We start from the raw sequence: 14,635 nt of genomic DNA on the forward strand, positions 1-14,635 counted from the left end.
ACTAGTGTGAACAATGCTCCTGAAGAACAAATAGATGTGGAAATCAAAGAGGAAGTGCAAAGAGAAGACTGTGTTACAACTCAGCAGGCGGACTGAGTACGGTCCTGTGATGCTAATAAAATAAAAGGTTTTACAGTATGCCTTGTTCCGTAGTTTGTGGTATGAAAGCCTTTTGTTTTCATGTATATTTAAATCTTTAATGGTCTTGTAAGTAAGAAATTTCTCATGATATGAAGCGACACTGAATTTCCTTCAAAATAATCCCAACGCCAATGTAGTTTCAATCCAACAAATATGTAGGGCTCAATGGGTTAAAGTCCCTTACAGCATTCAGTGAAGTTGTATTGAAAGCACTGCTCATTTTAACTACGTTTTCATGATATTTAACATGCTTAATTTGACGGTGGATGTACAGGTCTCAGCCCATTATGATGTTTCATTAGTCAGAAGCAGTACTGACAATTGCGCAGGATCTCTTTTTTATTATATAAACACCCCTCTAATAATAGTTTCAATGGCTACAAAGTGTCTCCAGGTCTCTTAAAAATTTTATCTGAATATTTTCCACGTAATAGCTGCAGCCCTACTTTGGGCCCTTAAAATTGGCATAAAAAGGGCAGCCATTATGCGAGTAAATATGATATTACCCTATTTATTAGACCCCCTCGCATATTAGACCCCTTTGGCTTTTCAAGACGAAGAAAACAAAAAAACATCTTGCATACAAGACCCCCCCAACGTAATTCATCAAAGAAGAACAACGATTCCCCTTCGAAGCGGCTACAAGCCTTATGCAGTTCTGATGACATTACACAAATTTGTGAATAGTTTCGTCCATATGACCCATGCAATGAAAATCCGTAGAAGTCATGTGGTACATCTGTGTTTCGTAGTTAAGAAATGTCTGCCTCGCTAGCAAAGGCCTACTGCAGCTCTGATGACATCGCACAAATAGGTGAATAGTTGTGTGTCCAACCCGCGCATTGCAAGCACATGTAAGTCATGTATATATGTCTGTGTTTTGTAGTTAAGAATGTCTGTCAGCGTAATGGTTAGCACAATAAGCTGCCGTTCTCGGGAGCCTGAGTTCGATTCCCGGTATCGTGTTGCCAGAGATTTACAAATGGCAGGAAGGTTGATTTGCGGTAAAAATGGTACATGCAACTCCCTTCCACTGGGTGCCTGTCTAAAAAAGAGCTGCACCACCTCGGGATGAGGAAACGAGTTTACTTTAGTTGAGATATATTTGCGGTTGTTGCTATTAACAAAGTGGTCGTTTAATATCTCGTAACTTGGGCCAATATAGGTATATATTTGGAGAGAAGCAAGTTTAAAAAGTGATAAAAGCTATCCCATTAAAATGATTGTTTTACTCGCCCACGTACCTAACAAATAATAATTTTATGTCCCCACATACTTTAAACGATTTTCGGAGATGCCAAACAAAACATACTAGGGTATACGTTAATAAAAAACGAGACAACGAACACAAGGAATTGAGCATTATGATAATAAAACGCATTACCGTCACACCTGTAGATATCCATAAATGCTGTATATTTTCCTGTTATTTATTTTTATTCTTTCTGTCGAGGAATTTTTGGCACTATCAGGGCGATAATATACCGTACCTAACCTAAACAATGTGGTCTGTCTTATCTCATGGACAGCTGTTTACGTAAATCCTGATGTGATAAATGTAGAGAACAAGCATGAAATGCAGGCTACTTAAAAATAGGGTCTGTGTTTCAACAGCCGCAGTTATCAAAAGAAAGTTTCCAGTTACTATGTATTACATTCGGAAGTACAACTCGTAACATACGCTAGTTATCAGCTGACGGTTTGGCATGCTGGCATGCCTCCTACAGCATGGCTTTATTCGGAAGGAGTGGCTTCTGCTACATATACACCAACTGAGAATATCAGAGACCATCTCCAGAAACCATTTGGGCCATTTGGGAATAGATTCACACTGTTTAGACTCTATAGTTGGGAATGAAATTATTTTTTAAAGGCTCAAAAAGACGGGACCTCGTATGCTCTCGATTGCAGTGCATGGCTCAAAGAGAATGAAGATGAAGCATGGCTGACGCGACTGACGAGATGGCAGTGAAGATTACGTCACTTGAATTGTCGACACACTGGTAACAGGGCAGGGAAGTTGACGGCGCACGGCGATAATTCAAATGAAAGCAGTGATCAGGTTTGCTGTGTGGTAGGCCTACTGCTGAATTAAGTGTTGAGATGATCAAAGCACTAGGAGAGGTTGGACAACAGTGGATGTACAGAGGGGTCTACTAAATAAAATCTGGAAAGATAATGTAATACCCAATGACTGGAAGCAAGGAGTCATCATTCCATTGTTGAAAAAAGGTGATAGAAGGAAATGTACCAACTACAGAGGTATAACTCTGCCGCCACATGGCCTCAAAATCTACGAATCCATCCTTGAGAGCAGCATTAGAAAATATGTTGAACCTACATTTGAGGAGGAACATCATGGATTCAGACCTCAAAGAGACTTCATTTTTGCCACCAGAATGCTCTACGAGAAGTATTGGGAGAAAGGTAAAACACTTATAATGGTTTTTCTGGACATCGAGAAAGCATATGACCATGTTCCACGCAGGCATATATGGGAATGTTTGAGGCATAAGAAAGTGCCTGATCATAACACGAGTAGAACGATTATATAATGAAACCAAATGTTGTGTCCAGGTCCAGGATGAAAGGTCAGGTTGGTTCAAAACGAAGAGTGGAGTCCAGCAAGGAAGCTGCCTTCACCACTTCTCTTCATAATCATAATGGATGAGGTTTTAAAAGTGGTTAAAAGAAAGGATCCTACAACTAATGCCCTGGTTTTTGCTGATGATGTAATGGTATGGGGTGAGACAGAAGCAGAAGTACAAACTAGACTAGATCTCTGGGATGAAGCTTTTATAACCTTAGGTCTCAAAATCAGCAAAACGAAGGCAGTTGGCTTGGTGATGAGTAGAAGCTCTCCAACTGTTCATCTAAGAACTGGAGATGAGAAGATGGATATTGTAGACACAACTTTCAGTATTTAGGTAGTGTTCTGTCATCAGACAATACATTACATCAAGAGATTAGCAACAGAATACAGAAAGCTTCCAAATTCTATCATGCTGTACGTCAAATACTTTGGGATGAAACATTTCCGTTAGTTTCCAAGATCAGCTTGTACAAAATATATCTAGTACCTATATTGACGTATGGCCTGGAAGCAGCAAGACTTACTGGACCAACAAAGAGTCTTCTTCGGGCAACAGAAATGAAGTTCCTCCATTCTTGTGTACAAAAATGGATAAAAATAAGGAATGTGGATATCCAGCAACAGCTTGGATTGGAAAGAAGCTTGCTGGGGACTCTAGAAGTGAAGAGATTGCAATGGTATGGTCACATGAAAAGAATGGACCCTCACAGGACTCCTCGAACATACTTTGAACCCAATGTTCCTAGGAAGAGACCAAGAGGAAGACCTCACGATGTTTGGAAAAAAAACAGATATTGAAGGACCTTGAAATTAGAGATGTGAACTGGGGTTGCATATATGAGCAGCATCTGTGGATGGATAAGACAAACTGGAAGATGCTCGTACACAACTGCACCCGGCTTGCAGGAGCTAAGAAATTGTGATGATGATGGGAATCCTCCAGTTAATTCTGTTTTGGACTATGGGCCTATACATAATTACATAATATTCCAACTAATGTCAATTTATCTTCCAATCCCGTTCAGAGAAAAATAGTTTATAATTTGTATGTCCGAGAGGCAGTATGATTTGCTATATAAGTATCTTCATCCAACGGATCCCGAAATTGAAATAAATTTGGGGGATTCAGGGTGAAGTCTTGCGTTCTTTGCGTTACTAAAAAAAATAAGAGCCAAATCAGGTCAAGCAATTCAGACCGACTTTAAGAACAAGCAATTTTACATTTACTTGCACCATCTTGGATGCTTCTTGGTATATCATTCCGAACTGGGGGTGGAGGGGATTCCTGCGTGTAATTAGGTGATCTCATTGTATCATTTTAGAATAACTATAGTGTACTTTCCCCTGTTCCAAAATTTGAAACTGTTATCTTGAGTAGTTTTTACAGAATAAATTATTTAGTGAAGGTACTCCACAACTATACATGACAAGTTAATTATTACTCTAGGTTTCGCCAGACAGTGAGTCGATGATAGTCCATGGGAAAGGATTAAAGAGCAAGACAAGAAACAATTTGTAAGAAAGGAACAGCGTGGGATGAGGTACACGAATATGAGCACTGATTACAGTAGAACCTCTATTATTCGTTCCCGGAAACTACTTTTTCCCGTATTATTCATTCAAATTACGTCTTCCCGTGAGCATCCTAATTAAATAACATTGTAAAAATCCCGCATTACCCGTTCCTCGAAGAAACGATTTCCCGGATCAACCATCCATAAATTTCAGCCCCATGAATGCTAAATCCTCGATCGCACGATTTTTTTTCAAGAAACTGTATCTCACGAAACGACGGCTATGTCATACTTACGAATCTTGGAGTTAACATCCCGTCATTGCGGTAATTTGAGGAAGTACTGTACCATATTGGAAAAGCGATCAGCTGTGAACTTGCATAAGGGATCATCTTAGCATCGCATTCGGGTGGTAATGTTTAGAGAATCCTCGGAAATCTTAAAGCAGAGTGTCCACAACAACTGGAAGGAGACGGAGCGCATTTCGACAGCTCTGCTTTAAGATGGAATGAGTTTTGTCAAATGTTCGTACTTACAAAACATCTACGTTATTGTCCAGGGTTACATTTTTTTTTTAAATACTTTTTTCGAGTGTATTGCCGAACAGGTTTTCTGCACTTCCCTCAGGGCACTGTATAGTCACTGGGCTTTCAGGCAGGAATCGAAACTGCTCCATCTTAACACAAATTTAGTATTTTAATATTATCGTAAACTAATGCTATCGAGAGCACAACAGATGTTGTATCTTACATACATAAAGCCATGGGAGGTTTCAGGATTGCCTATTACTGTTTTGGTCCTAAGATTGGGAATTCCACGTTTTTGTGTTAAAATGTTATAAAAACCGCAGTGTTTTTATTTGCATACGTTACATTTAAAAACTTTGTATCATTTCGCACTCGTATCGATTTGTACAGCGAGCGCGCTTTCCAGCTGAGCTCAAGGTCGCGAATAACCGTAATTTTGGAAGTGTTAATGATATTTTTTCTCTTTCCAATTTGATTGTGATTAGTGACGGGCAGAATTGAATATAATGCATTACGGAACTTGGGGACTGATACATTCGAAACCATATCCTCGAGTTCAACATAACCTTTAAGTCGATTTAGGCCTAATTTACATGGTACAAGATTCCATAAACTGACTACGAACAGTATCCCGGTGACCAAATTACAATGGAAGATTAAAAAAAAAAAGGGGTTTCGCCATCATGTTAGGTGCTTTTGTATCTAATATGCTTTATTTTATTAGATTAGACAATAAAAAACTACTTGTGGTCGATTGTTGTTTGGCTTGGTGTTACAGGTATTCGATTTTTCGAAAAGTTTGGCTGATCAAAGTTGCCGAACTTAAAAGTTGTTTTCAGAGGAAACTGACGAAGTTTCCCCGGTATAATTGAATGTGAAGTTTCGAGATTTTTAAGTTGTGTACCAGAAATTAATGTTTGAAACCGGCCCCACGGTCTAACTTTCCTACCTCTTACCTAGAGGGCCAGGATTCGATTCCCGGCCAGGTTCTGGTATTTTTACCTGGATATGAGGGCTGGATTCAGGTTCACTCATTCTATGATTACCTTTAATTGAGGAGCTATTAAATGGTGAGATGGCGATCCCAGTCTAGAGAGCCAGGAATAATGACCAAGAGGACTGATCATGCATCACCTCTTAATCTGCAGGCCTTCGGACCGAGCAGCGGTTGCTTGGTAGGCAGAAGGCCCATTGGGGCTGTAGTTTGGTTTGGTTTGGGGATGTTTGTATGATTATAAGTATACATATTTAATTTTTTTTAATGTTTAGCCAAATTGTTGATGGTTCATACACCCCAGCGTCATTGGGTAGGGTCTGACACATCCCACTCTGAAGAATCTAGTGTCAGACCTAAGACGAAACGCTGGTTAATAGAGCAAACGTCTGAAAAGCCATACTTCTAATTTTTGATCTGGTTCATTCATTCCCGGATTTTCTGTTTCCCCGTGTTGTACGTTTTTTATTCGTGGTTGTTCCAAAAACTGAGAATCGAGGTTCCACTGTATTCCGCACAACAGGTCATAAAGTTTTTTGTGATAAACTGTGCAGAATAATTTGATAATTTATTCTAGATGAAGTTTTGAACGTAGCTGTGTTTGCATTATAAACTTGCCTGTTCTTTATCCTTTATTTTTCTCCAAGGAAGCTGTCCATTGACAAATTCCACCAACATGTAGAAAAGGGACCAAAGATCATCATGCCGGCCCATCTCCTACAAAATAAACATTTGCAATAAACTTCACACACATGAGTACTCAAGGATTTGTAGAATAATATGTTCTAAAATTAACAAACAAAATGCATGCATGCATGCATGCATGCAAGAACATAATTTTTTAATCCTTGTTGACTTACTCACTTCCCTATCATATCAATGAAAGGGTGTGGCATTCTTACTTACAACAGTAATACATCATGACAATAATCTCTTAAAATATAATCTTCATACAAATAAACTAACATAATTATAACACATTATATATATAAAAACATATATATATATATACGTACACAAACATGTAACTTCTTGGAACCAGATAATTCCCTATGGTTCCTAGATAGCATGGAATGCTAAAATAAAGTGTTTTTAAATATGTTTTCTAAGACAGAACAGACAGCTGACTGAATTTAAACACACCGCAGCAACATGTTATAAAATTGTTACACCACAAATAAAAGATAAGATACAAAAATAAGATATAAAAGTTGAGAACTAGAAAAGCGGCTGGAATTGATCAGATTTCTGGGGATATACTAAAGACAATGGGTTGGGATATAGTACCATATCTGAAGTACTTATTTGATTATTGTTTGGTCGGAGGAGCTATACCAGATGAATGGAGAGTTGCTATTGTAGCCCCTGTGTATAAAGGAAAGGGTGATAGACATAAAGCTGAAAATTACAGGCCAGTAAGTTTGACATGCATTGTATGTAAGCTTTGGGAAGGCATTCTTTCTGATTATATTAGACATGTTTGTGAAATTATTAACTGGTTCGATAAAAGGCAATTCGGTTTTAGGAAAGGTTATTCCACTGAAGATCAACTTGTAGGATTCCAGCAAGATATAGCAGATATCTTGGATTCTGGAGGTCAAATGGACTGTATCGCGACTGACTTGTCTAAAGCATTTGATAGGGTGGATCATGGGAGACTACTGGCAAAAATGAGTGCAATTGGACTAGACAAAAGAGTGACTGAATGGGTTGCTATATTTCTAGAAAATAGATCTCAGAGAATTAGAGTAGGTGAAGCTTTATCTGACCCTGTAATAATTAAGAGGGGAATTCCTCAAGGCAGTATTATCGGACCTTTGTTTTCTTATATATATAAATGATATGAGTAAAGGAGTGGAATCGGAGGTAAGGCTTTTTGCGGATGATGTTATTCTGTATAGAGTGATAAATAAGTTACAAGATTGTGAGCAACTGCAACGTGACCTCGAAAATGTTGTGAGATGGACAGCAGGCAATGGTATGTTGATAAAAGGGGTTGAAAGTCAGGTTGTGAGTTTCACAAATAGGAAAAGTTCTCTCAGTTTTAATTACTGCGTTGATGGGGTGAAAGTTCCTTTTGGGGATCATTGTAAGTATCTAGGTGTTAATATAAGGAAAGATCTTCATTGGGGTAATCACATAAATGGGATTGTAAATAAAGGGTACAGATCTCTGTGCATGGTTATGAGCGTGTTTAGGGGTTGTAGTAAGGATGTAAAGGAGAGTGCATATAAGTCTCTGGTAAGACCCCAACTAGAGTATGGTTCCAGTGTATGGGACCCTCACCTGGATTACCTGATTCAATAACTGGAAAAAATCCAAAGAAAAGCAGCTCGATTTGTTCTGGGTGATTTCCGCCAAAAGAGTAGCGTTACAAAAATGTTGCAAAGTTTGGGTTGGGAAGAATTGAGAGAAAGAAGAAGAGCTGCTCGACTAAGTGGTATGTTACATGTGATAAATATTATTCTTGATCCGTATTGATGATACTTGAATGGAATAATATCAATAAGTTAATTTATTGAATTTACCACCTAATCAATACAAAATGTCATACTTTAGTTGGTTTACTTTGGCATATTAACTAAAATGGTACATGTTTCGCCTTGAATTCAGGCATCATCAGCCATTATCTTAACTTAAAAATAGAAACAGGCATCTGATTTATATATACATGAAATAAAATTTAAAAACCTTGGAGAGACTAAAATTACAATTAGCATATAGTAAAAGAATTAAAGTTAAATTGGTTATAAAGATATTACAAGGAGTCAGTAAAATTACAATTGGTGGAAGTAATGGTGATATGACATTAGAAGGTTTCTATTATAATTAAAAAGAAAGAACAAAGCAACAGTTTGTCATAAACGAGTGATAGGATTGCTAAAAATTATGTTGGCCGACCAGCGGTTACAACGAAAATGACAACGATGGTCGTATTTAATAAAAGTATAGCTTAAAATAATAGTGAAATACGGTCATGTGACCGTCAATACTTGTTGACTAGAGATGAATCGAAAGTCAATGGCATATGGTGATATGGTTCAGTTTAATAAAAATAAAAAGTTGAATAACGATGTTTAAATAGGGCCTTTATGGACCATCTCAATTTGTTGCAAATACAAACGTTTCCTTTTACAGATTCAACTGTAACACTTCTGTATCGATCATCCACACATTCTTAAGAACATTGCAGTATTTGCAACAAATAGAGATGGTCCATAAAGGCCCTAGTATTTTTTTTAATAATCTTGCATACAACACCCCGCAACGTAATTCATCAGAGAAGAACAACGATTCTGCTTCGAAGCAGGTACAAGCCTTACTGCAGCTCCGATGACATCACACAAATTTGTGAATAGTTTCGTCTGTACTACCAACACAATGCAAACATGCGTCAAAGTCATGGTATGCCTGTTTTCTGTAGTTAAGAATTGAGATAATTGTGTTTCGTAGTAAAGAAATGTCCGGCCTCGTAACGTAGACCAACTGCAGCTCTGATGACGTCGCACATATAGGCGAATAGTTTCGTGTCCAATCCATGCATTACAAGCATGCATCAGTCATGCTATATGTCTGTTTTCTGTACTTAAGAATGTCCGTCAGTGTAATGATTAGCATAAAAAGCTGCCTTTTTTTAGGGGCCTGAGTTCGATTCCCAGTCCCATACTGCCAGAGATTTAAGAATGCCAGGAAGGTTGATATGCGGTAAATTTGGTACGTGCAGCTCCCCTTCATTGGGGGAAAAGAGCTGAAATATTCACGGTTGTTATTATAGCAGGCGAGATCAATAACAAAGTGATTGTTTAATATCTCCTAACTTGGGCCAATATGTGTAATTTTTGGAGAGACATAGGTATAAAACATGATGGAAACAATCTAGTAATGACTGTTTTACTTGCCAATGTACCTAACAAATAATAATAGTTAAGTTATTAATTTTACGTCTGCATTAACTACTTTGATGATTTTTGGAGATGCCAAACAAAACATACTATGCGTTTATAAAAAAATGTAGACAATGAACGTATGAAATTAAACATGTATTACCGCCACAACTGTAGATATCTGTAATGGTGACAAGCTTTCCTGTTATTTATTTTTATTCTTTCCGTCGCAGAACTTATGGCACTTGATAGCATACCTAACCTAAACAATGCGGTCTCTCTTTCCTCAAGTGCAGCTGTTCAGGTAAATCCTGATGGGATAAATGTAGCAAACAAGCATGCAATATGCTTAAAAATAAAGGTCTGGCTTTTAACAGCCGCAATTATACAAAGAATGCTTCCGGTCACTATGTGTTACGTTTGGAAGTACAACTCGTAACATACACTAGTTATCAGCTGGTGTATTGGCACGCTTTCTATAGCACGGCTTTATTTGGAAGGGGGTGGCTTGTGCTACACAGACACCAAATGGGAATAACAGAGACCATCTCCAGAAACTATTTGCAAATAGATTCTCTTTTTTTGGACTCTATAACTATTTTTAAGAGTTTCAAAAAGATGAGGTCTCGAATGCTCTCGATGACAGTGCATGACTGATGAGATGGCAGTGAAGATGACGTCATTCGGAATGATGACACGCCAGTAGCAGGGAAGTTGGCGGCGCAAGACGGCGATAATTCAAATGAAAGCAGTGATCAGGTTTACTGTGTGGTAGGCCTACTGCTCAACTGATGGAGACAAATGACCGGCCATTAATTTCTTTTGATTAATATGGCATATGATAATACGATACCCTTATCCCTTTTCTCTATGGGGTCGAGTAAGAAGCGAGACAAATCTTCGTAGCAAGTTTTTACGACCAGGTGCCCTTCCTGACGTCAAACTCATCAGAGCAGTTAATGAGATTAAACGAATGACGTGATGTAAGAGTAACTAAAACCGACTACATTACTTGATATGTACACCTAAAAGTCATGTGTTAACCATTTATTGTCTCTTTAAATTTAGAAGTACAGTAAAACCTCATTAATTCGAAGTCTTCGGGATGCAAAGATAGAAATTCAAATGACATGATTTCGAATTAACCAACACGTAGTTCAGAAATGCCAACCCTTGCTGCAACACAACATATTCGTAAGACCTGTTACTGCATGTAATTAACCTTGAACACGCTTTAAACCTTTCAAATGCCATATAAAAGAATATTTCCAAAATGCATCCAACACAGTGCATTTACAGTATTCAAATAATACACTTGGATAACTCGCTGGCAAACATAACCTTACGCAATGAAGGAAAAAAAAACACACAATTCAAAGACTAGGACAAATTATGCTGGCTCCGTTGTGCAAATGCTTTATTTTTTTGTTTACTGTACTGTTTGCATTTTTTAGATGCCTCATACTTGCGCGGAAAGTGCTTGATGCCTTTAAAACATCGTAGCTTATCGAACTTTCCTATGATGAGGGAAGGAAGTCTCTCGCTTCCATGTGCATTGCAACACAGTACAATGATCCCCCACTCTTGTACGATTTCCCGGCTGGCAATTCTCTCCTTTAGGCTTGGCATTAAAATAAAAAGAACAATGCAGTTTCATTAGCATTGGTAATATTGTTCAATGCATACAATGATTATATGCAAGCTTTTTCGCCAACTGTCGGCATCGCCAGTGTTCGCGGATTCTACTTCTCCGCACAGTGCCTGCTACGTGATATTGTGGCATTCCTTAAAATGCTGAATATAAAAGAATTAAGATTTTACTCAAACTTAGCAAATATGAAGCACATTGTAGAAGCACTGGAGTGAAAGTATGGAAAACTCCCCCAGCTGGCTCCAGAAGATGCATTCTAAATGACGCGGATTAATTGGGAATTTAAATTACTCTAAAAAATACTAACTCTTTTTAAAATGTAAAGGCAGTTATGAATTAAAAGTCTGAATTTCGGTAATAGGGACCGACATTGTTCTTCGAATTATGAATTACCCGTATTTCGAATTACACAATTTAGATAACATGCAAAACCATACCATGTTTCCGGGAACGAGAGATTCTTCGAATTAAGCAGGATTTTGAATTAACCGATTTCGAATTATCAAGGTTCTACTGTACTGCCTTCCAACGAAAATAGCCAGTAAAACTCAGAATACATAAGTTTGTTAAAGAATAGTGTAGAATGTTCACATGTACAACTTATAGCTCTTTATAGCTTAGAAGTCATGTGTTCAATGTAAAAAAATTGAGGTTATTGCATATTGGACTCTCCCTCACTTTTTTTGACTGTAAAAGTGAAAAAAGAAAAGGGTTCTAATATGTGAGTAAATACAGTATGCTCCACGAGTCTTGTGGGGATCCATTCTTTTCATGTGGTTATACCATTGCAATCACTTCAGTTCTAGGGTCTCCAGCAAGCTTCTTTCCAATACAAGCTGCTGTCAGATATCCACATTCTTTATTTTATCCATTTTTGTGGTTTGTTTCTGTTGCCTAAAGAAGATTTTGTTGATCCAGTAAATGTTGCTGCTTCCAGACCAAACATCAATATAGGTACCAGATATATTTTGAACAAGCTGATCTTGGAAACTAACAGGAATGTTTTATAAGTTACCAAAGTATTTCTAATAATAATAATAATAATAATAATAATAATAATAATAATAACAATAACAATGTTATTTGTTTTACGTCCCACTAACTACTTTTATGGTCTTCGAAGACATCGAGGTGCCGGAATTTAGTCCCGCGGCAGTTCTTTTACGTGCCAGTAAATCTACCGACACGAGGCTGTCGTATTTGAGCACCTTCAAATACCACTGGACTGAACCAGGATCGAACCCGCCAAGTTGGGGTTAGAAGGCCAGTGACTTAACCATCTGAGCCACTCAGCCTGGCACCAAAGTATTTGACGTACAGCGTGATACAATTTGTAATCAAAACTGAAAAATAGTCCTATATGCTTTATCAAATTCTTTCTCTTTTTCTGGTCAATATCATCAAAATTTTTCTATTCTCATGCACCTGAATCAGGCTTATCGTGCTTTCTTTCTCCATTAAGTAACACTCGTATTTCAGTTTATTTCATGAACGAGAGAAAATACTTAAGATATATTTGATTATATATGAGAGTCATGCGAGAGGGTAAAATCCCATTCAAGAGACGGTGGGGTCAAATCCCACAATTAACAACCCTGAAGATTCTTTTCCCACAGTTCTATATTTTCACATCAGACAAAATAATGCTGAGATTGTACTTTAATTACAGCCATGGCCACTACCTACCCAATTCTTACCCTTTCCCATCCTGCTACCACTGAAAACTTGTATTCAGCATTAAACTGCTAGAAAATAAAATCTTTTGTAATGGATGCCTTCATGAGTGAGTGAGTTAACCCAGATCTGCCCACTGTCCTATTTTAAGGACAGAAGACATACCCACCATCTTTTACTACTGCCTAAGCTGTCAGGCAAGAACTGGTGCTAATTGTTATGTTGGTAGCACGCTAAAGATATAAACTGTCATTTGTTTTGGTTTCAAGCAGTTTAAAGAAGTTTCTGTACATTGTTGATAGCTTCATAACAACCAGACTTTGGTATCATGAAAAAGCTCGTGCCACGGAAGAATGAAAGGTAAGTTACGCAGTACCTTTTGTTGATATTTATAATCCAGTTGGTGTGATGTTGGTCAAGGTACAAGTAATGAATATATAAACTCTCCATTCTTGGTGGCGAATAATTGGCTATGTGATTTTTATTTATATTTGAGTGTCCTCTTTATAGGACAGTGGGCAAAAGGGGTACTATTACATAGTTTGTTTCTCCTCTATTCCAGCTTGTCTCTGAACGAGATTTTGTCAATTCTGGAGGAAGAACCAGACTGCAATGTGGCATCTGTTGCTGTGTTACCACCTAGTTCCATGGATGACATTGTTACTGATGAGGAATCCGGTGAAGAGGACGATCTGAACGTGAATCATCTTCCTGGATCACAGTTATGTGCTGATGCTGAAATGATGTACCATGAACAAGACGATGTAGTAGATGAAGAAGTTGTAAATAACACTTCCAACTGCGATATTACTGAGGAAAACCACCCGAAATTGACCGTGTCTTCTAAAACTGCATACGTGTGGACAAAACATGACTTGGAAACTGAAAACATTGAATGGCCTAGTTTGGATTTTGTTCCTAATAATCTCACTCCATTAGAAACGTTCTCATCTTTGTTTGATGATGAAATAATTGAGCTTCTTGTCACTCATACTAACCGTTATGCAGCGCACAAGAACCGCTTAGGTGATATTTCCGAGAATGAAATGAGAATATTTATAGGGATTTTGCTTTTAAGTGGATATGTATCTGTTTCAAGAAGGAGAATGTACTGGGAGGGTAGTCGTGATTCTTACAACGAACTTGCTGCTAATTCTATGTCAAGAAATCGCTTTGAATTCATTCTGAACCATCTTCATTGTTGTGACAATGAACATTTAGATAACAATGATAGGTTTGCCAAAGTCAGGCCTCTCATTACACTGCTGAATAAAAAATTTCAGGAGTTTGTACCTCATCACGAACATCACAGTGTCGATGAGGCTACGGTCCCCTACTTTGGAAAGCATGGCTGTAAACAATTCATTTGTGGGAAACAAATCCGTTTTGGATTCAAACTTTGGGTTGGAGCTACCAGTGCAGGATATGTAACATGGATGGAACCATATCAAGGAGCAAGAGGCAATGCAGGAGGAAATTACAGGAAAGAGCTTCCCTTAGGGCCAGCTGTAGTTCTCCAATATGTTGATATACTTTCTAACATCGCTCCCTTCCCTTATCATGTGTTCTTTGATAATTATTTTACTACAATTCCACTTTTGGATGAGCTCAGTTCAAGAGGAATAAAAGCCACTGGAACAATAAGAGAACACAGAAT

At 37.9% G+C, this 14,635-nt stretch overlaps 1 protein-coding gene across 10 annotated transcripts in view; it reads right to left on the bottom strand.

Annotated features, from left to right (window-relative positions):
- Positions 1-14,635, bottom strand: part of Asator (tau-tubulin kinase asator) — a 500,954-nt gene that overhangs the window by 200,596 nt on the left and 285,723 nt on the right. For all 10 annotated transcript variants that reach the window (XR_010858479.2, XM_067135206.2, XM_067135211.2 and 7 more), the window contains one exon: positions 6,388-6,486. Coding sequence is in view for 9 of the 10 variants with exons in the window: in XM_067135206.2 (XP_066991307.1) it covers positions 6,388-6,486 (99 nt within the window). In the remaining variant the exon portion in view is untranslated. The remainder of the gene's footprint in view (positions 1-6,387; positions 6,487-14,635) is intronic.

Source organism: Anabrus simplex, chromosome 1 (genome assembly GCF_040414725.1).
Source record: "Anabrus simplex isolate iqAnaSimp1 chromosome 1, ASM4041472v1, whole genome shotgun sequence".
Classification (NCBI taxonomy): Eukaryota; Metazoa; Arthropoda; class Insecta; order Orthoptera; family Tettigoniidae; genus Anabrus; species Anabrus simplex.